Source organism: Pteronotus mesoamericanus, unplaced genomic scaffold, assembly GCF_021234165.1.
Source record: "Pteronotus mesoamericanus isolate MK-2021 breed Mesoamerican mustached bat unplaced genomic scaffold, CSHL_Meso_final scaffold_31, whole genome shotgun sequence".
NCBI classification, from domain to species: domain Eukaryota; kingdom Metazoa; phylum Chordata; class Mammalia; order Chiroptera; family Mormoopidae; genus Pteronotus; species Pteronotus mesoamericanus.
Window position 1 is genome coordinate 23,287,974 of NW_026555312.1, and position 22,280 is coordinate 23,310,253.

Genomic DNA, 22,280 nt, shown 5'->3' on the forward strand with positions numbered 1-22,280 from the left:
CAATCCACTGAGCCATACCAGCCAGGGCTAAGTTACTTAGTTTTTGCCAAACATGTGCAAGCTGTTCCCTTGGCCAGGAATGACATTCCCCTTTTCTGGGTCAACCACGATCCTACCTTCTCTGGATGACCCATCAACAAAAGTGCCCCAAAGCTGCTCAGCATCACCAGGCGGCTGCACATGCCTTTCCTCTCAAACCCTGGCCCTCGCCCAGGACGTGCATGTGGCTCTGTACGACAGCAGCCACAAGTGCCCCTCTTTAGATTCCCACCCTGAGCATCCTGACTTCAGCTCAACAAAGCCTAAAAACAGAGAAATTATATTTTACAACAATGAAGTAAGTACCACTTTCTCAGGGAAGACTTTTGTCACTCCCAGCAGGAGCTAGACTCCCCACGGCTCCCCACTATGCTGTCATGTAGGTACTTTCTCTCCATAGCCCTGAAGAGAACAGGCATTATTTGTTGGTGTAATTTTTGCTTAGTGCCAGGCTTCCCCTCCAGACCCCATGGAGTGAGCGGTGTAAACATGGTGTCTGGAGCAGGTTGCTGAGTGAGTACATGAATGAATGAATGGAAAGCCACATTTGTGTAGCCTCAGCTAATGGCTTCCTTGAGAAAGAATCCTGCCAATCACAGCCCTTCCCACAGCAAATAAGGCAACAGGCATGGAGAGCAGCATAGCCACCAGTGGCGAAGAGTGGTGCTGCCTCGCCCCCTTGTTGCAAATCCGTTTTTTCAAAGAGCTGTACCCCCATCCCCAGAAGCAGCCTGAGAGATAGGGGGCAAAGCCTCTTGTTTGTAAAGCTGTCCTCATCCCAGTGACTGCAATGATAACTAAAATGGGACAAATTGCTACTGACTGGGAAAATTACAGCTTTCATTTTCACCTCCTGAAGGCAAAATGAATCCCAAGTATGTTGTCATTTTGGGAAGAGAACCCTGCAGAACACTGTTAATACAGAAACTGAAATGCCAACATTTGAACCACTTTACCAGGTGCATCCTGAGTTATTATTGGGCTAACAGTGCTACTTTTAGGCAGGCACTGAAAGTACAACATCCTGTTGTTCTTTTGGTCAGAACATTCTGGAAGGTATAGATGAAGAGGAGAAACCATATTTTTTCTCAATGAGCTTTTGTAATGTAAAATGTGATTATTGAGAAAGGGCAAAGCTGGAGGATTACTCTCATCAGAGAACACGTAAAGAAAGTCTGAAGTGAATTCCCAGGAATCACCCAGAGCAGTAGAGCTATTCTCAGTGTTTTAAAAATGGTTAATGGAAATTTGATATTTACTCACTGCACACAAAGCTTCCTTGGACAACACTGCTCACCTCCTCCCAAGCAATATGCACAAGAAAGCACATTGTAACATACGAGGTTCAGCTGAGGGAGAGAAATCTTTCAAAGTCTATGTGAGCCCCGTACCAAGGAAAAAATTAACAGTTCCTCTGTTGCATGTATCGTGACCACTAAGCTGAAAGAACTGCCATTTCTCAAAGTCCATGGATGTCCGGCCCTAGCTGTCCACTGTGGCTCGTTCGGTCCTTGCACATGCTGGCTCTCGTGCTCCTTCTCACCCGTGAGTTGCCCAGGCTGCGTGCGCTGGATCCTGTCAGGGCAGGCCTCCTGCTGCTCTCTCAGGCCCCCGGGGTGCGGGGCCCACATGCTACTGCAGAAGCTTGTCTGTCAGCACCCGGGTTTGAGAACAGAAGAGCAGTCTTCCCACCGAGGATGAAGGGCATCCCTAAGCCGTCTCACTCTTCCCTTGGCCTTCCTAGCGCGTGTCGATGGCTTTGGCCATGGTCTGTGATCTTCCTATGAGCATGGGGATAGATTTCTCTCATGGTGCTCAGAGGCCAGCTCTTAATGGCTCCCCGAATTCCAGAACACTATTCCAAATCCAGAATCCAGGATCATGGTTACCTGAGTGGTTCTCAACTCTGGCTGCAAAGTACAGTCACCTGGGTGTTGAGACCAGTACTGATGCCTTGGCCTGGCTCCCAGAGTTGAGCCAGGATGCACAGTTGGATCTCCGTGCTTGAGGTTCCTGGAGAGGAGTGTGGTAGGGCTCTTAGGGCACAAACATGGAGCAGACCCCCAAAGGAATGCCGCTGTTCTGTGGAAGTTCATAGGCATTTCCTTAAGAAAAGACCCTTAACACTCAAACATGTTTGCAGAACACTAGGTTATAGCAAAGACAAAAGAGCCAGGAATATGCCCAAATTGTACCATAACATTGCTCAGATTGAGGTGCCATTGCTACCATCTTTGGGTACAAACTTAGTCTATCCCACCTCTGCTACAGGACACTGGGTTTGACCCCTACAACCTCTGCCCTGCCACCAGCCTTGCAGAAATGCATTTTGCAGGACACCTGCTTCACAAAACTACTTTCACCATATTAGTCCTGAGTAGCCTGCGCTCTTTCTAATGTGGTGATGTGAGGTGGGAAGCCCCACAAACCCAGAAAAAGTGCTCAGAGAAGCTGGGCAGACTGGAGGAATGGCCAGATAAGATGGGAATGGGGCAAAAAAAGAAAGAGCTACGTTTATTTGCCAAGAGACTTATCAGAGATTTTAATGTGTGAATGAACCCTAGGAATCTCTAAAGGTATCATATGCAGTGTTTTCCAAACTTATCTGATCATGGACTCTGTTTTATTCAAGGTATATCTTGTGTCTTTAATGCTTGGAAGAACACTTTGTGAAAGGCTTTATTACTGGTAAGTAATATTTCACGTGGAAAGATAAATGGTTTCATTCCCTATAGCCGCAACATCCCCTCCTTCATTTCATGTGCTTAGTTGCCAGGAAATTCATCAAGTTTGTAACAGTGTCTATTGTGTCTGGCAAAATTCTAGGTGCTGGATATTCATCAACAACAGGAATAGACCAAAAAAAAAAAAAAAAAAGAAAACAAAAAACCCTGCCATAAAGGAGCTTCCATTCTTCCTGGAGAAAGAGCCAGTAAACAAGATACAGAAGATCTAGACTATGTTGCTCAGTGGTAAGTGGGAAGGAGAAAACACAGGGAGGGAAGGAGATAGGAAGTGTCAAGTTCTCGATGGGACTGAAATTTTAAGAAGGGCTCATTAGGTAGGTGGTTTTTGAGTACACCTCCTAGGGATGGAGCAACAGATGTAAATTTGGAGGAAAGGATCCTGGCTGAAGGAACAGCAACTGCAAATGACTAAGTGGAATGGACGAAGGGGTGAGTATTAATTAGAAGAGGTGGTCAGAGAGGTAGTGGGCACAGAGGGAGGCAGTTCAGAATGAGAACACTGGCTTTTATAAATGAAAAGGGAAGTCATGGGGAGCCTTGTTTCAGCAGGAACATCACATGTGCTGACTTCCATTTCAACAGCACTGCTCTGAAGTGGTGCTGGAGAGCACCCAGGGGGCAGGGGGAGAAGTCCAGGGACCAGTTGGGAAGCTATTACCACAGCCCAGACAGAGATGCTGATGACTCAGGCCAGGATGGAAGCAGCAGGGTGATGAGAAGTGGTGGATTCCAGACCTGTTTTGATGCAAATGCCAACATCTGCTGCTTGAGCAGATGAGGCCTCTGAGAGAAAGATAGGAGATGAGGATGACTTTGAGGTTTTTAGCTGGAGCAAGGGGGAATATTGAAATGTAATTAACTTTGATGGGAAACAGATTTGGGGGAAAATAGTTTCACAGTATTGAACATACTAAATTGGAGATGTCTGCAGATACAGAGTAGGCAGCTGGATATTTGAGGTCAGGGCAGAGATGAGGGCCAGAGACAAATTTGAGAGTCATTAGCATGTAGTTGGTACTTAAAGCCTTGGGATAGGATAAGATTACTGTTTGCATGAGTGTAGAGAAGAGAAGAGATTCAAGGGCTGAGCCCTAGGGGACACCACTGTTTAAAAGACCAGCCGATGAGGAGGAACAGGAAGAAGAGACTGACAAGGAGCAGTGGGGCAGGTAGGAGGACAACTTGAGCATTGTTGCCCTGAAGGCCAAGAACGGAAACGTTTCAAAGGAAGGCAGTGAGCAGCAGCTGTTTCAAAGGTGTTGATGTCATCTTGGTTTGGCCTGGGCAATACCAGTGTATACCCATGGACATGGTTTAATTATTATTAGCACCCCATTTACTCTCAAATGTTTGGACACACTGTACCTATCATCCTACTGATGGGTCAGGTGTGACGAGCATTAACACTTACCTCTGGATTTGGCAACGTGTATGTCACCGGAGACCCCAATCATGGTAGTCTGGGCACAGAGGTAGCAACAAAAATCTAATTGAAGTGCTGAGGGGCAGGAAGAGAGGAATCGGAAACAATGAGTGTAAACAGCATGTTCAAGAACTCTTGTAAAGAAAAGGCAAGGAATGCAATAGTAATTAGAGGGGAGAGAATGACCAAGAGAGTTTAATTTTTTTTTAATGTGAAAAAAAACAAATAAGCACATATCCAGGCCGATGAGGCTGACCCAGAAAAGAAGAAATCATTGATGTGGCAGGAGAGAGAAGAGAGAATGTCTGTGGCTACATCCCTGAGTGAGGGTGAGGGCGATGTCACCAAGTGCTTGGGGGAGGCTGGCCCAAGGAGCAAGGGCAACTGTCTGTGATAAGAGAAGGGCAGGCACAGTAGGTGAGCGCAGATCCAGAGGGGTGGATGGATGCAGTCGGTGGTGGGACGTTTCGTCAGGCTGCTTCCATTTTGTCACCGTAATGGGAACAATAACGTAAGCTGAGACTGAAGAAGTATTGGAGGTGTGGGGAGGGAGGAAAAGGTTGGCAGTAGCAGTCTAGAAAAGGAGAGAGTGAATGCACCAGGGTATTTTGTTATGATCGCCTGGAGGCTTTGACGGCCTTCCTGAAATTACTGTGACATACCTGGGCAGGTATGTCCCATCAAGTCCTATAGACAAAGAGTTGGATTTAGCCAAGTGAAGTAGCAAAGGCAGAGAAGGGCAACAGAGTGAGGGTGCATGTAGGGGAGAAATGATTATAGTTGATCAGGGAATTTAAGCTGGGTAAATCAGTTTAATAAGTTGTGTTGTAAAGTATAGCATAGGGAATATAGGCAATAATATTCTAATAAGTATGCATGGTATCAAATGAGTGTGAGGTTTATCAGGATGATTACTTAGTAAATTAGGTAATGTCTAATCACTGGAGTGTACTCCTGAAACTAATACAATGATGTATGTCAACTGTAACTGAAACATAAAAATGATATAAAAATGAAAAAAAAAGAAGTTGTAGCACTCAGCCATGTATATACACAATACGTAAGTTCATTACAATTTGATATGTTAATAATTCCAGTGTCACCTGTCAATCAGTTTATTGAGAAGTCATGTTCCATGCCTTCCCCTCTAGGTCTAGCACCCTGTTTAGCTCAGGCCTTCATCACTTCCTGCCTGCATTATCTCCATAGTGTCTTGGCTGTTATTCCTGGCTCCATGCGTTCCCATTCAAACAATGGCAATTATTTTGATCAAGATCATCTTGAGACAACAGGTCTATCATGTCACTGCTTTGTCCCCGCCCTCCAAAAAAGGCTAGGTTAATGTTTGCTATTCCATCACATTCACAAATCCTCTGCCTGACGTTTGTAGCTCCCTCTGCTTTTGCAAACTCATCTCTACATTGTGTAATTCTGTTTGGCAGGCTTGCTTCCTTACTGCTCCTACTAGATGTTGTACTCATTTTCAACTCTTTCCCTCCTTTGCTCATGCCATGCTTTCCTGCTTTTCAAAATTCAACCTGCTATACATACTAAACTGTGATAGTGGTTGGTACAAGAAAATGAGTGGAATTGGAGTGGACCTGCCTGAGACTAAAGCTGGACTAGAACAACAAAGAACCACCCCTTCCCACTCCCCACCACAAGGCTAGCAAGCATCAAATCATAAGGAAGAACAGTGTACTTGTGGGGAGGAGACAAGAGCATGGAAAGAGACCTCCTCCTCTTTGGCACACAGGAAGGACTGAAAGTCGAGGGTAGAATGGGAATATTGAGGAAAACATTACGAAACCCAAGCCCCCACACAAGGTAATGCTAGAGGAACTGAATTCAGTGATGCTCTGAAGGTAACCATAACAACAATGAAACTCAAATCCACTTGAACTCCTGAGTAGATTTAACCTCCAATGCTAGTGGCCTAACAGTAGAGGTGTGCTCATTTACAGATATAAATGCTATTTACCTCAGCGTTGATTGTTCTATACATAATGTCCAACATTCAATAAAAAATTATAAGACACACACACAAAGATAAAAAACAACCAGTCAAGAGACAAAGCAAGCAACGCTCAATAACGTTCAAGAGGATGTGCTCTCTGTAAAATCAGATGAACTATAAGACAAGGTGACAATGATGTGACATTGAGATGGAAGCAGAACCATAAGAGAAATAATAAGGTATTGAAGAAATGGTTTGGAATTAAGCAGATAACATCAGACTTTCCAAACACACACACACACACACACACATATTCTAACCTTTCTCTACGAGTATATATACATATATGTTCCATAATGTAAAAATAATGCAAAATAGAAAAAAAGGAATAGAGAATATATTTTCTTGATTGTTATTGAGCATTCATTGTTGGAAATTCATTGTTTTTTTTTTGCCACAAATCTTTTTCAAAAATCTGTACTTAGTCTGAATCTTACTAGCAGGATTTTATGATAAAGAATCTTTTTATAGACACCACATTCATTTTATTCTTGCTTAGTGATTGTTGCTAATCCAGTGATCCAGTCTGCAGATAGCTAAGAGAGCATTTGAGCCGCAGACTATGCTGACTAGGGAGTTTGGTCTCTGTAATTTCTCTACTATTTATATCAAAACCACTCAGCCTGGCATCAGGCTTCCGGCTAGGCTTTCAATCTGCTACATGAATATCTGTCTTTTCAGCCCAATTTTTGTATTTGGCCGTTACTGCACCCACCATCCAGGGATGCTGCTCTTCCCAACAGCAGCGGCCTCTTGTTCAGTGTTCCTTCTTTTGGGTCTCCTGCGGCCCAATTTCACCAGGCTGCTTATCACCACAACAGTCACCTTTACACTTTGGGAAACTTCCCCTCCAGAACTAGAAACCAGTTCTTTCAGAGAGCAGCCTGGGTCTCTGAGTCCTGCACTGGCTGTTAACAAGAGATCTCAGCAGGCTACACACCTAGCCAGGAGTCACAGGGCACTTTCCAGGTTAGTCCCGCAGCCCACCCTTTTCTCCAGAACGCAGCCCTCCCCGTCCAGAGACTCCACGGAGGCCAGGACTTTACCTATTTACTTCCAGGAGGCCACACCATGCCTTCGAGGAGGGATTAATTTCAGCCATTTTGATGAGTTGCTTTCTGCTTTCTGTGTAAATGGACAATATTCCCAACTGTATATATTTCTTGGATTATTATTTAAGAATTGGTTGGGGATGAGCATCTAGAAATAAATTCCACACAACAGCCAAGCCCCTCTACTTGAAAGCTCCTGCCCTCAGGCCACTGTGACAGAACACCAGAGACTGGGTGGCTTGGAAACAGCAGAAATTTATTTCTGCCAGTTCTGGATGCTAGGAAGTCCAAAATCAAGGTGCTGGAAGATTTGGCATCTGGCGAGAGCCTGCTGCCTGGTTGACTGTGTCCTCACAGGCGGGAAGGGCCATGGGGGCCCTTGGGGGCCCCTTCATTAGGGCACTAATCCCACTCATGGGGGCTCCACTCTCACGGCCTAATCATCTTCCAAAGGCCCCACTTCCGAATACCGTCACACGGGGAGTTAGGGTTTCAACATATAAAATTTGGAAGGTGAGTATGAATATTCAGTCTGTAGCAGTCCCAGAATATGTTTTTTTTAAAATGAAATCATAATTATCATAAGCATAGTGATTAAAGCAGTATTTTCTCCTGCTTCCTTTGTTTTTAAACAACATGGCCCTTCCTAAAACTGAAAAGTTAGAACTGTCATTCACTTTTTGAATTATAGATTAAATAGACTGTAAATTTGACCTTGTCTTCATGATTAAAGAGAATGTATTTATGAATTTGTTTGCTTTGGATTGAAAAGTTGAAGTGAAAGTTAATGCCCTCATTCTCCAGTGAAAGACTCCTCAGCTCTTGTTTATTTTGTTTTATAAACAGCTGATTTAGTAACATTTTAACACATGTACATCAATTCAGAGTCAATTAGCATCCATCTGTACAAAAAACCCCTCAGCAATGGTACATTCATGTCTAAAGAAGCACCAGTTTATTCCTTTTAACTTCCCAAGAATAATGGCTCACTCAATACAACTATTTAATGAGCATATCCAAATTTACTTTTTTTGAGTCAAAATTTCTAGCATATAAGGCAATGAAATTAATTTTAAAGTTGTTTATAAGTAGAGATCTTTATGGAAAACTTTGAGAGATGTTTTTTAAAGGTACACATGTATATTTTCATCTACTTTTTCAGTTTTTAGTAAACTTATATCTCCCATAGAAATAAAATCTCCTTTTAAAGAACTGTGGTCCAAATTTAATTTCTTCTGGAGATGTCATTATCGTCTATTTTCTTTCTCTTTTTAAATCTATGTGTGTAAAGAAGATCAAAGTTTAAGACACTTTAAAAACTGCATTAAGGCAAAAAAAAAATCAGGCCTTCAGTCTTTCTTTTCTAATTTGTTAATTTTGTTCATTAGATTCCAAATAAGTGAGATCATACAATGTTTGTCTTCCTCTGACTGGCTTATTTCACTTAGCATAATGCTCTCCAGGTCCATCCATATGTGGCAAAGGGTAAGAGTTCCTTCCTTTTTATAGCTGTGTAGTATTCCATTGTGCAAATGTACCACAGCTCTTTTATCCACTCATCTCTTGATGGACACTTGGCCTGCATCCAAATCTCAGCGATTGTAAATAATGCTGTAATGAACAAAGGGGTGCATATATTCTTTCAATTAGTGTTTTGGGTTTCTTTGGATATATTCCCAGAAGTGGACTCACTGGGTCATAAGGCAGTTCCATTTTTAATTTGTTGAGGAAACTCCATTCTGTTTTCCACAGTGGCTGCACCAGCCTGCATTCCCACCAACAGTGATCAAGGGTTCCTTTATTACCAATCCTTGCCAGCACTTGTTGTTTGTTGATTTATTGATCATAGCCATTTTGACAGGAGTAAGATGATATCTCATTTTGGTTTTAACTGACATTTCTCTGATGATTTGTGACATGAGCATCTTTTTATATGTCTATTGGTCATTTGAATGTTGTCTTTGGAAAAGTGTCTGTTCAGGTCCTTTGCTCATTTTTCAATTAGATTGCTTTTTAAATTTATTTTTATTTTTTTATTTTAAGTATGTTTTATTGATTATGCTATTACAGTTGTCTTATTTTTATTCTCCCTTTTGTTCCCCTCCACCCTGCAAACCCCTCTCTCTAGCATTCCCTGCCACTTAGTACATGTCCATGGGTTGTACATATGAGTTCTTCGGCTTCTCCATTTCCTATACTATTCTTAATTGACCCCTGTCTATTTTGTACCTACTATTTATGTTTCTCATTCCCTGTACTTTCCCCCCAGTTCTCCTGCTCCCCATCCCCACTGATAACACTCCATGTGATCTACATTTCTGTGATTCTGTTCCTGTTTTAGTTGTTTCCTTAGTTTGTTTTTGTTTTTTAGGTTCCGTTGTTGATAGTCATGAGTATATTGTCATTTTACTGTTCATAGTTTTGATGTTCTTCTTTTTCTTAGATAAGTCCCTTTAACATTTCATATAATAAGGGCTTGATGATGATGAACTCCTTTAACTTGACATTACCTGGGAAGCACTTTATTTGCCCTTCCATCCTAAATGATAGCTTTGCTGGATAGAGTAATCTTGGGCGTGGGTCCTTGCTTTTCATGACTTTGAAAACTTCTTCCATCCCCTTCTTGCCCGCAAGGTTTCTTTTGAGAAATCAGCTGATAGTCTTATGGGAACTCCTTTGTAGGTAACTGTCTCCTTTTCTCTTGCTGCTTTTAAGATTCTCTCCTTATTTTTAATTTTGAGTAATTCAATTATGATGTGTCCTGGTGTGTGCTTCCTTGGGTCCAGCTTCTTTAGGACTCTCTGAGCTTCCTGGACTTGCATGTCTATTTTCTTCACCAGATTGAGGAAGTTTTCCTTCATTATTCTTTTTGTTTTTTAAAGTTTTTTTTTTTGATTGTATTTATTTTTCCTGGGAAGGGAGGGAGCAAGAGAAGGAGAGAAACACCAAGGTGTGGTTGCCTCTTGTGCGCCCCCACCTGGAGACCCAGCCCGCAACCCAGGCATGTGCCCTAGACTGGGAATCTAACCTGAAACCATTTGGTTCGCAGGCTGTCACTCAATCCACTGAGCCACCCCAGCTAGGGCTCTTCCATTATTTTTTCAAAGAAGTTTTCAATTTCTTGCTGTTCCTCTTCTCCTTCTGACACCCCTATGATTCAGATGTTGAAACATTTAATGTTGTCCCAGAGGTCCCTAATCCTCTCCTCATTTTTTTGAATTGTTTCTTCATTCTGTTCCAGTGAATGTGTATTTCTTCCTTCTGTGCCAAATTGCTGATATGAATCCCGGTTTCCTTCCCTTCACTGTCAGTTCCCTGTATATTTTGCTTTATTTTACTTTGCATAGCCTTCACTTTTTCTTCTATTTTGTGTCTGTACTCAACCATTTCTGTGAGCATCCTGATTACCAGTGTTTTGAACTCTGCATCTGATAGGTTGGGTATCTCCTCATTGCTTAGTTCTGTTTTTGGAGTTTTTATCTGTTCTTTCACTTGGGTGGAACCTTAGGTATTCCCCAGGGTGGGGCAACCCCCTTGGCTGCATTATGGCACTGTATGTCGGGGAGGGATCAGAGAGGGAACTATGCCTCTTGCTCTGTTCTCACCCCACTTTCAGTCACTTCCCCCACTACTCACAAGCAAATTGGGCCCTTTTGGTGCTGATTCCTGAGTGGGTGGGTTTGTGTACATGCTAGGATACTGTGGGTCTCTCCAACAAACTCTCCTGTGAGGCTGGGAGTGTCTCCCCCAACCACAACTCCCACAGATTTTTACAACCAGAGGTTTTGAGGCTTTCTTTAACCCTGGATGTTGCGGTCTGTCTCGCTCCCCAGTTGTTCCTCCAAGTTTATCTGCACACAAATGTGGGACCGCAGAGTCCACCAGGCGCAGCCTCGCCTGCCTGGTTCACTGCCTTGCCACATGTCCTCCCTCCCCCCCGCTTCCCATCTCCGCCCCTCCTACTAGTGTGGATGAATGCTTCTTCTTTAACTCCTTGATTATCAGACTCCATACAGTTCGATATTCTGGCAGTTCTGGTTGTTTTTTGTTTTCAAATTGGTTGTTGTCCTTCTTTCGTTGTGCGAAGAAGCAAAGCATATCTACCTACGCCTCCATCTTGGCCAGAAGTCTCTCTTGTTTTCTTGATAAGTCTGGTTAAAGGTATATCAATCTTGTTTATCTTTTCAAAGAACCTTTGAAGCCAAGAAGCTCTTGGTTTCATTGATCTTTTGTACTTTTTAAAAAATCTAGTCCATTCTCTTCTGCTCTGATAGTCATTATTCCCATCCTCTACCCACTTTGGACTTTGTTTATTGTTCTTTATCAAGTTCATTTAAGTGTAAAGTTAGATTGTGTATTTGACATCTTTCTTTTTTCGTGAGGTAGGTAGGACTGTGATGCTGTGAATATCCCTATTAAGACTGCTTTCCCTGTGTCCTGTAGATTTTTGGTCTTCTGTTCTCAATATCATTTTTGTCATGGTATCTTTTGATTTCTTCCTTGACCTCATTTTTAACCCATTCATTGTTTAGTAACATGTTGTTTAGCCTCCATGTCTTTGTGTGTTTTTCAGTTTTTTTCTTGTGATTGACTTCTAGTTTCATACTACTATGGTCAGAGAAGATGCTTGATATGATTTCAATCTTCTTAAATTTATTGAAACTTGAATTGTGTCCGAAGATGTGATCTGTCCTAGAAAAAGACATGTGCTCTTGAAAAGAATGTATATTCTGGGGTTCTGGGTTGAAATGCTCTGAATATATAGATTCAGCCCATCTGATATAGTGTATCATTTAAGGCTGCCATTTCCTTGTTGATTTTATGTCTGGAAGATCTGTCTATTAATGTCAATAGAGTGTTAAAATCCCCTACTATGATTTTATTACTGTCATTCTCTCACTTTATGTCCATCAAGATTTGCTTTACATATTTAGGTGCTCCTATGTTGGGTGCATAAATGTTTACAAGGGTTATATATTTTGTTGCATTGTGCCTGTTATCATTATGTAGTGTCCTTCTTTGCCTCTTACTATAGCTTTTGTTTATTTTGTCAGATATACATATTGCTACCCAAGCTTTTCTTTCTTTCCATTTGCATGAAATATTTTTTCTATCCCTTTACTTTTATTCTGTATGTATCTTTAATTCTGATGTGGGTCTTTTATAGACAGTATATATATATAGATCTAGTTTTCTTACCCATTCAGCTAACTTAGGTCTTTTGATTGGAGCACTTAAGCCATTTACATTTAAAGTGATTATTGCTAGGTTGCTATTTCATTCTTTTATCTATGTTCCTTTGTTTTTCTTTTCTACCCCCCTCCTCTTCTCCCTCCTCCTTCTCCTCCTTCCCTCTTCCTCGCTCCCTCTCCTATTCCTCCTCCCCCCCCTCCTCCTCCTTCAAGAATGCCATTTAATATTTCTTGTAATACTGGTTTGTTGGTAACAAATTCCTGAGGTTGTTCTGGTCTGGGAAGCTCTTTATTTCTCCTTAAATTTTAAACGATAGTCTTTCTGGATAAAGTAGTCTTCATTGTAGGTCCTTACTTTTCATCTCTTTGAATATTTCATGCCAGTCCTGTCTTCCCTGAAATCTTTCTGTTGAGAAATTAACTGACAGTCTAATGGAAGCTCCCTTGTAGGTAACTGTCTTTCTCTTGCTGCTTTTAAGATTTTCTTTTTGTCTTTAAGCAGCTTTGCCATTTTATTTATGATGTGTCTTGGTTTCGGTCCTCTTTGTTAATCTTGCTTGTGACTGTATTTCTTGGACTTGTGCGCATTTTTTCTTCACCAGGTTTGGAAATATTTTGGTCATTATTTCTTCAAATGGGTTCTCTATCCTTTTCCTTCTCTTTTCTCATTCTGGTACCCTTATGATGCAGATGTTGTTATGCTTCACATTGTCTCAAAGGTCCCTTAAACTATCCTCATTTTTTTAAAAATTCTTTTTTGATTTTGCTGCTCTGATCGTGTGTTTTATCCTACCATGTCTTCCAAATTGCTGATTCAGTCCTCTGCTTCATCCAAACTACTGTGTATTTCTTCCAGTGTATTCTTCATTTCTCATACTGTATTCTTAATTTGTGACTGGTCCCTTTTTATCCTTTCTATGTCTTTTTTTTATGCTGTTGAGCATCATTATAACCATTTTTAAACTCTATATCTGATGAATTGCTTGCTTGTACTTCATTTAGCTCTTTTCAGAAGTTTTCTCTTGTTTCATTTGAGGCCCATTTCTTTGCCACCCCATTTTTGCTCCTTTTTGTGTTTGTTTTTATGTGTTAGATAGATCTCCTATGACTCCCAGTCTTGGTGGGGTGGCCTTATATAGTAGGTTTCCTGTGGGGCCCAGTGGTGCAATCTCTTTGATCACCTTATTTGGGTGCTCCAGGAATGTCCCTTGTGTGGGTTATGGGAGGCCTCCTGTTGTAATAGGGCCTTGCTTGCTATTGGCCCATTTGTGAGTGCAACTGACCTCCAGAATGGCTGATTGTGGGGCTAACACCAACCATGGCATGCGAGCTACTTTGCAGATTCTGACCATCACAAAGCAGAACTCACTTCAGCAGGATCTGGTGCTTGCCAAGATCTTCCTGTGGATATGCTGCTTGTAAAGCTTATTGGATCCTCTTCTGATGTCTGAAGATGGCGACTCGGTGTATTGTTTCTGGACCTCTTAGAAGGGACTCTGGTGTAGGCTGTTGTCAGGTGCTGCCTGAGACTGGCCCTGGGCAACTTGGTTTGGAGCTACAAGTGACTCACAATTTGTGGCTGCCTCTACTGGGCCTGGGTGCATGTAAGGATGAAGCTGTATACCAAAAGTGGCTTTTACCAGCTCTGGGCTTGGAGACAGGTCAGCAAAAGTCCCAAGGCATCCCAAGGTCTGCATTTTCCTGCCTCCACTTCCTGGCTGCCAGATATGCTCAGTCACTGAAAGAGTCTCTGGCAGTACTCAAGTTCCATGAAGTATTTCTCAGGGAATCACCAGGTAGGGGTGAGTTATGTTCACCTGATTGATACAGGATCAAACTTGGCACCAGTGCTGAGTCTGAAGATACTCAGAAAATGTTCCTGGGTTTACCAAGTCCAACTTCCACCCACTGGGTGCTTGCATGCATTTGAGTTGGGTGGGGGCCTTAGGGGGTCATCTGGGTGAGGCCATCAGAGCTTATCAAGCCCAAACAGACCACGATTTGGCCATGTGAAGGGAGGGCACTTCTCCAGTTGGGTGTCTGAGGAAATAATGGCCCTTGTCCTAGAGCCACACAACTCAGTGTGTCCCAGATTTTGGCTAGAGGAGACAGAGTTCAGCAGGGCAAGGCTGCCAGGACTTGAAAGGATGGGGCCAGTGGGTCTCCTGTGAAGGGGAGGTGCTGCTCAGGCTTCTGGTAAGGTGAGAGTGTGGTTCTCACCCCAGAGTCACACAGCTTAGTTTGCCTTGAAATTTGCCCCAACCCTGGCTGGGCAGAGCCACTAGGAGTCTGGTGGGTGGAGCTGCCAGAGCCCCAAGTGTTGGTCCACTAGAAGCTCAAAGGATGGTTCTAGTGGATCTTCCATAAGGTAGAGTGCCAGTCAGGTCTATGTGAAAATGTGGGGAATGGCCTCTACTCCAAAGCCACACAACTCAGTCTTTGACACCCCCTGAATCTGCCCAGACCTCTATACCCTGGCCATGTAGCTGACTCAATAGGACAGAAGCACCATAGAATGGGGTGAGAGGGAGTCTAGAGTTTGGGGCTATTTCTTCCCCCAAGACTGGTGTCACACAGAGGATAGTGCTCCACTCAAGGAATATGGCCTCTATGGTATGAAAGAAACTCAGCACAGGGATCCTGATGGTGACCCTTAAGCTATCTCTCCAGAAACACAACCCCCAGACTGTCCTCATGCAACTCTAGTCTACTCTTCCTTCCCTCCTCTGGAGCCCAGGGTGAGTGGCAGTGAATGAGATTTGTGCATTGGCTCTTTAAGAGGGTGCTTGTGTCTTTGGCAGACTCAAATCTCTCCCTGATGGACAGAAACCCCACTGCTTTTCATGTCCAAATGTTATATGGGTACCTCTTGCTGGCTCCGATGTTCTGGGCTAGGGATCTTGGCATGGGATTTCTCAGGGGGATTCCCCCACAGTTGAGATATCCCTCTGGAACCTCAGCCACCTCTCGTGGGAGTAGGGTTAGCTCTTTATATAACACTGACCTTCTTACCAGTTTTGATGTGACTTCTTCTGTAAATCCTTGGTCATGAGACTTCCCTTCAGCTACTCTTCAACTGGCCATTCAAGTTGATTGTTCTATAACTTAGTTGTAATGCCAGTTTGGCCCTAGGAGGAGGTGAAGGTAGCTTCCATCTATTCTGCCACCATCTTCAGGAATTAGGTCTTGAGTCTTTATGCTTACAAACAAAGGAAAAACAGTGAAGGCATGTACCTTTGACCAACTTTAAAAAATAGGTCTTCAACATCTAGTATTTAGTCAGTTGTGCCTTCTTGCTCAGTGTTTTACTAAACATGGAAGAATCTACAGCCTCACACACATGTGGGTCAGACATAATATAAAATAAACCAAATGCATTTAATGATGGGCAAACCCCAGTGATGTAACTAAATTTTCTGCTCCATTAAAAATCTCTCTGCATTTTTCATAAACAGAGGGGTGTTATTCTTGTTGTCCCAGCCAAGTCCCAATACACACACAGTGACATCCTCACTCTCCTATCAAATGAAGAAAACCAGCGCATCCTTAGGTGTGTTGTTTAGTTATGTGCAGTCAGGCAGTGTGGGTCGGCAGTGGGAACTGCTTACATCTATGTCACTGAGGCTTGAAGAGTCTGGAATTTCTGAGTTATGGGACTGTCTCTGTCAAAGATTTGCTGGTAAAGTGTTTTGTCTGCAAAACAGACACAATACTGAGGACTTCATATGGATTTTAAGAAATGCCTTATACCCTGGAAACTTCTTTTGGAAGTGGTAAAGGAAAAAAATCCACTCTTTTCCTAGAACAACGTTTCCACAGCAGATCTTAACTTTGTCCCTTGTACAAGACAATAAGAGCTGATTTTTATTTTTTTATTTTCCTCTTTTTATACAAAGTGGAAGTTAAAGTTTACATATTTGAAAATCACATATACACTAAATTACTGTTATCTGAATTATCCAAAGACAAATTACACCGTAACAGTTACAAAAGGCATAGAGTTTTGTTTTCTTTTCCAAGGGACACGAGGGGAGAGTAGAGGAGACAGGAAAACAGAAAAATTAACAAACTAAGACCAACCTGGTTAGGTCAGTTGGAGACATGCTGACACAAATTAAACAGCTTTCATCTCTGAACCATTGAATAAAAAACAATCGTTTCATATTTGCGCATGAAAGTTTAAACTGATTCCATGAATATTGAGAAATTTCATAACATAATATTTTGCCACTGCTATTCACAGAACATTGCAGATGTTAAGTTTTAATTTTATGTTCTAAAGAAATACGTGAAAAGCTTTTAAATACAATGGGATTTTATCATTAAAGTGCCAGAATGGCTCTTTAATGAAAAAACAAAAAACGAAGATCATTATTCTATGCAAAAACTTTGTTTTTAAAAGTTCAGTGATCTCATAAATAGAGACACTAAGTAGGAGTTTCACGCATAAAGCTCCTCAGTAGGTGCTTTCTGATAAGCAACACTGGGTGGTTTGTGCTCTCCAAGGTCATAACTTCCTTCATCCTTCTTTCTCATGCGGTACACCAGCAGCAGGATAAGGAAAATGGCAAAGAGAAAGCCTATCACTCCACCAGCAATGACAGCTGCCAGGACTTCCGTCCTTTTAAACAGACTGTCTGGGGGCTTCTCAGTATATACATTTGTAACCTCTTCAGCTGGGTCCATTTTTCTTTCTGAGTCAGAGTGGTGATCTTTGTCCTTATTTTCTTCAGGTGACTTTGTCTGAGCAGGTAGCTTGTTCTGCATCTTCAGCATGGTGGTTTCTACTTTTGGAGCAGTACTAGTGAATAGGATCTTCGTAAGTGGCCGAGATGTCGTCAGCTCAGGACTCTCCACATCCTCATTGGCTCCTGAGCCCGATGCAGAAGCATAGTCATTGTCATCAATAGGATACACTCCTGAAGCGTCTTCAATGGAGCTGTTGTCGAGGTACATGTCCTTATCAGACGTCAGCTCTGTCCTCTGCTAGACTTCTCTCTAACCTGGAAGAAACCACCAAGAGCTGATTTTTAAATGAAAAAGAAAAAAGGTATTGCTAGAACTTTACACTAGAGCGATAACACCAAATCCAAATGGTCCCAGCTTTGAGGTTCTCCAGTGGTCCCTCCTCACTGCACCACTGCAACGCTGTCCAGTCAGGCCAGTAAAACATGCTTGAGGTTAGCTGGAGGGAGGTGCAGGCTCTGAGAGTGCTACCTGTTAGGCATGAGCTGAATTGTGTCTCCCCTACAAATTCATGTTGAAGTCCTAACCCCAGTACCTCAGAATGTAACTATTTAAGTTAATAAGAAGTTTGAAGAGGTAATTAAGTTAAAATGAGGTCATTTGGTGGGCCCTAATCCAGCAGGGTTGGTACCCTTATTAGCAGAGAACACAGACACACACAGAGGGATGACCACGTGAAGACGTGGGAAGAGACGGCCATCTGCAAGCCCAGGAGAGAGGCCTCAGAAGGAAAAAACCTGCCAACACCTTCATCTTGAACTTCCAGCCTCAAAACTGTCAGAATATAAATTTTTGTTATTTAATCCCCCTGCTTGAGGTATTTTGTTACAGTAACTCCAGCTATGTAAAACATCATCCAAGGTTTCCTCACTTGGTGGGACTGGGCCCCAGAATACCCTTCTATTGTGGAAGGAGGCGTGCGCCCCGGGAACGATGACCACTGACTAGAGGGCTCTGCCGGCTCTTACACAGGTCATTGAAGGAGGCACCCTGCTCTGCCATTATGGTGAACTTCCTTTTCTTATTTTCCTCTCTGCAGTTTTCAACACATCGAAAGATGACAAAACTAATGATCAAGAGAAAAAGTTACCAAGAGAGCTCCAGCCACAGTCCCAGGTATCTGTGAGTGGGGACACCCTGCACCCTCACGCTGTTCACAACCGTGCCATCTGTGACTGTGTAGGTGTGTCTCAGGAGGGGCGCGTCTTACAGAAAGCACGGCTGAAGTCATTGCTGGCAACCACAAGGTAGGCATTTTCTCTGAGTTAGACAGTTTTTGCCACTTCTGGAATAAAGGAAGTGAACATTCCTTTGCTTCACATTTCAATCCACATCCAGTCACTTCTAATCCTCTCCCATCCATGAACGTAACGTCTTGTCAGCTGATGTTTATTTTCAACACTAGAAACCGTTTTCACTTTGCAGTCCTGGCTGACAGTATCCAGTCATTGCATATTTGTTCAATTTGTTGATGCTTCTCCAGATTTGGGATCACTAGTTGAAAAAGGTACTGAACCCTCCAAATCTTGATAGCTGTATGGTGTTTCCAGAATATGAAATAGTCGCCTGGTCCACCTTTTGGTTTATCATCCGGTGACGTAAGTGTCTCTCCTTCTTGTGGTCTAGGGGTGAATAGCATGGTGGATAGGTGGTGGTGTCTCACTGGGCTGTTCAGGAGTGTGTTTCCCACATGTTTCCGTGGAATGCATGCTTCCACACTCGAGCAAGGCCCATGACAGGAGCCCTACTGGCGGACCCGGCACTGCACCCAGGCCTGATCTCTGTGCCTTCTGAGCTCCTGAATCTTGCTCATGACTCACTCCTTGCAGCCACACCTCTTACATTACATTGGTGATATGACTGTACTTTAAAAATGCAAACTAATTAACATATGCCTTGAGGATTTACAAAGCTCCCAGCAAAATATGTTTTATGTTTTGTTTTCACAGCTGGGCTTACACGCTTAGACGATGCCATTTCAAGGGAGATAGCGTGAGGTAATGTTGGTGACAGCACAATTGTCATCCTGCTAAAGAGCAGAGTATTGTGATCTCAATGGAAAAGAAAAGTGAGGCTTTCATTTGTAAGCTCAGATCCCATTTACTGCAATAATCTCAACTCTTGAGCAGGGCTGGGAGTGGAAATTAATACAAGCTGCTGACTACAGATGACATCATCTTGCCACCCACAAATCTTATAACTTTGACAGCCCAGAAGATGGCATATGCTAGGAAGAATAAAATGCCAAGTAAGTTGACAGGTTTTGTGTGTTTGAGAAGAAATATTTCCATAAAAATTATTCTCTTCTCCATTTTCTTTTTAGGTTTGGCAACTGCCACTATAATGAAATTATGACTATGACAACAAGCCATTAGCTTTCCCCAGAGCCGTGAGCAACAGCTCCCTCTGCGTGGAATTATGTCCATTTTAGAGCCCTTTCCCATTAGATCTTTCCCAGCTTGGGTCTCTGGAGGCTGAGGTTTAAACGACTGCATGGGTGCCCTGAGTCTCTGTGCACCTTTCCCTGCTGTGATCCTCACCATTGGGGCTTTTCGCTCAGGCCGCCAGAGCTCACACATGCCACAGAGATGCTGAAGTTGTCACAGATGAAAAAGAGAGTGTTTCCCCCTGCTAGTTCCATGGCTGCTCTTGTGTGTGAGGGAATGCTGGACATTTTTCTATGCTCAGGTTTTCTCCCATGAAAGGACACACCTTCATTACAGGACCTGGAGCTGCTTCTGCCTGCAGCTGTAGCGTCGCAGCCATTCTAGATATGCTATTACGTCCATATTATGGAACCCTATGCTGGTAATTCTAAAAGTGGAACTAAAAGAAAAGGGGGCAGTTTCAGAGGAACAAACAGCACCAAAACCATGAGGCACCGCTGACACAAATGAAGCTTTGGGTTGGGGGCGGGGATCCCTTTGTCTTTCATTTACTCACTCTTAGGGCTTGATTTAGCCTATCTAGCACTTTTAGGAGTTAGTGGTAAAACTGGTTTTAATTATGTTTTAGTCATGTTTTAATAATCAGTTTCTTTTTTCACTATCCATTGCTTTTCTGGGGGCTTTAGAATCAATGTGTTTCAGTGTCAACCACCACAGAAGGGAGACTTTAACATTACCCTTTCACGGACAAATGTAATTTCTGAACCCCAGATCTGGGCAAGATGGCCCCTCTGCAACAGCGCCACCTCTGGTGAGGGAGACTTGGCAATGAGTCTCATAATTCTAAATGACTGCTGGGTTTCCATTTCCCAGTGTTCACATCTCATTGTATCTCACAGCCCTGGAGAACGTTTTGGGAATGCTGATTCCGCAGAGCCTCTTAGGTCTCGCAGAAAGGGTGTTAACAACACAAGGTATTATTGATTACTTAGGATGAAAAAGGAACTAAAATATTAGGACTTTAGACAGTCTTCTCTCTCACCCTCCCCCAATGGTCTAGACTTCACACCCCAGGGGGGGTCCTGGCTCTCACCCATCTCTGCTCTCTGGCTGTGGTCCTGCCACAGCACTGATTGCAACGTAATTGTATCAGATTTACGTGAAAATGCACTCTGAGCTGTAATGCCGATTCCTTAGGGGCCGCCATCACCTTTTTTAATCTTGATATTCCCCTCAAAGTACTAATTAATTAAACATATGTTGTATTGAATTATGCCCTCAAAAAAACTTACTGGGTCCGAGGCACCTGGGTTTATACTAAGTAAATCTCTATAAAGATCCATAAGACTATTTGCTTTATTTATTATTTTAAATTTTATTTTAAAATCATGTTTATTCTATTACAGTTATCTCAATTTCCCCCTCTGCTTTATTTATTAATTTTTATCATCTTTTTAAATTGGTTTTATTTTTTTAATAAAATTATTTTTTATTTTTATTTTTAAATCATGTTTATTCTATTACAGTTGTCTCAATTTTTTCCCCTTTGCCCTCCTCCACCCATCCCACCCTCTGCTCCCACAGTCAATTCCCACTCTGTTGTCCATGTCCACGGGTCATTCATACATGTTCTTTGTCTAGTCCCTTCTCCTTCTTTCCACCATTGTCCTCCTTCCCCATCTTATTTATTAATAAGCATATTCAGGTACACTATTCCTTATCTGGGTTCACGTTATATCAGAATTTTTCAGATTTTCAAATGTTAAAATAATTCTTGTATTGTATTATGTAGCATGTTACCACTGTGTACAGTTACAAAAAGTATAGTAAAGGAATAAATAAGAACTAACCTAACATTATTTCAGGTTATGTTTTACCATCAAATAAGTTTTCTGAAATCTTATGTAAAAAGTTCTTTGTTTTCAATGCTTTTTAAATTTCCAAACAATGAAGTGTCATGGACCTATATTCAAAGGGAAAACAAATTGTTACTTCTTCTATATTAAATTTCTATTGGAATATTGGAATTTCTATTGGAATATGGTATTTTTTGAAGGAATTTCTAAAATATTCCTTCAAAAAAATACCATAGCCCATTTCTATACTTTTCAGTTTTTAAAATATTACAAGTAATCTATTAATACATGCTCATTACCTTATTCTATTCCAACAATAGAGATAAAGCAAAAGTCCCCCTAAGTGATTCCCCTTCTCAACTCAGTTTTCTTTTCACAGGACTCCCTGGCCTTCAGACACTCCCACAGGCACACGCCAAAGCGCAGAATGGCACCTATGTTTATAAAGACATCTCACAAGGTGTCCTCACCTCCATCTTCTCCCTCGACCCCTCCTTATCACACTATTAGAGGTATGTAAGGAAAATGACATTATTTCTCCTGCTTAGAGTTGAGAAAAATCAAAGTTAAGGGCATTAAGATTTTTGCTGCATGTCATAGAGAACCAGCAAGTGGAAAAGGTGAGCGTGGAACCCAAAGGTTCTGACTCTCAATGTCCTTTGGGTTTTCTGCCATCACAACAGTTTGCATCATGGCGCAGATTCCTCCAGAACCAGAGGCCATGGTGGGTAACTGTGCTTTCACAGGAAACGGGGTCTTTGTAGATCAAGGTAAGCGGAGGCTCCCAGGTTGCTAGGAAGCCCCCTGTATCCTTGCCCTTG

At 42.4% G+C, this 22,280-nt stretch overlaps 1 protein-coding gene across 1 annotated transcript; it reads right to left on the minus strand.

Annotated features, from left to right (window-relative positions):
* Nucleotides 1-16,910: 16,910 nt before the first annotated feature.
* On the minus strand, nt 16,911-18,218 carry LOC129085572 (syndecan-2-like). The gene is made up of 2 exons (XM_054591999.1): nt 18,162-18,218; nt 16,911-17,453 (listed from the first exon to the last, which is right to left on the minus strand). Exons 1-2 carry the CDS (start codon nt 18,216-18,218, stop codon nt 16,911-16,913), a joined length of 600 nt encoding a protein of 199 aa, XP_054447974.1.
* Between the last annotated feature and the right edge of the window lie 4,062 nt (nt 18,219-22,280).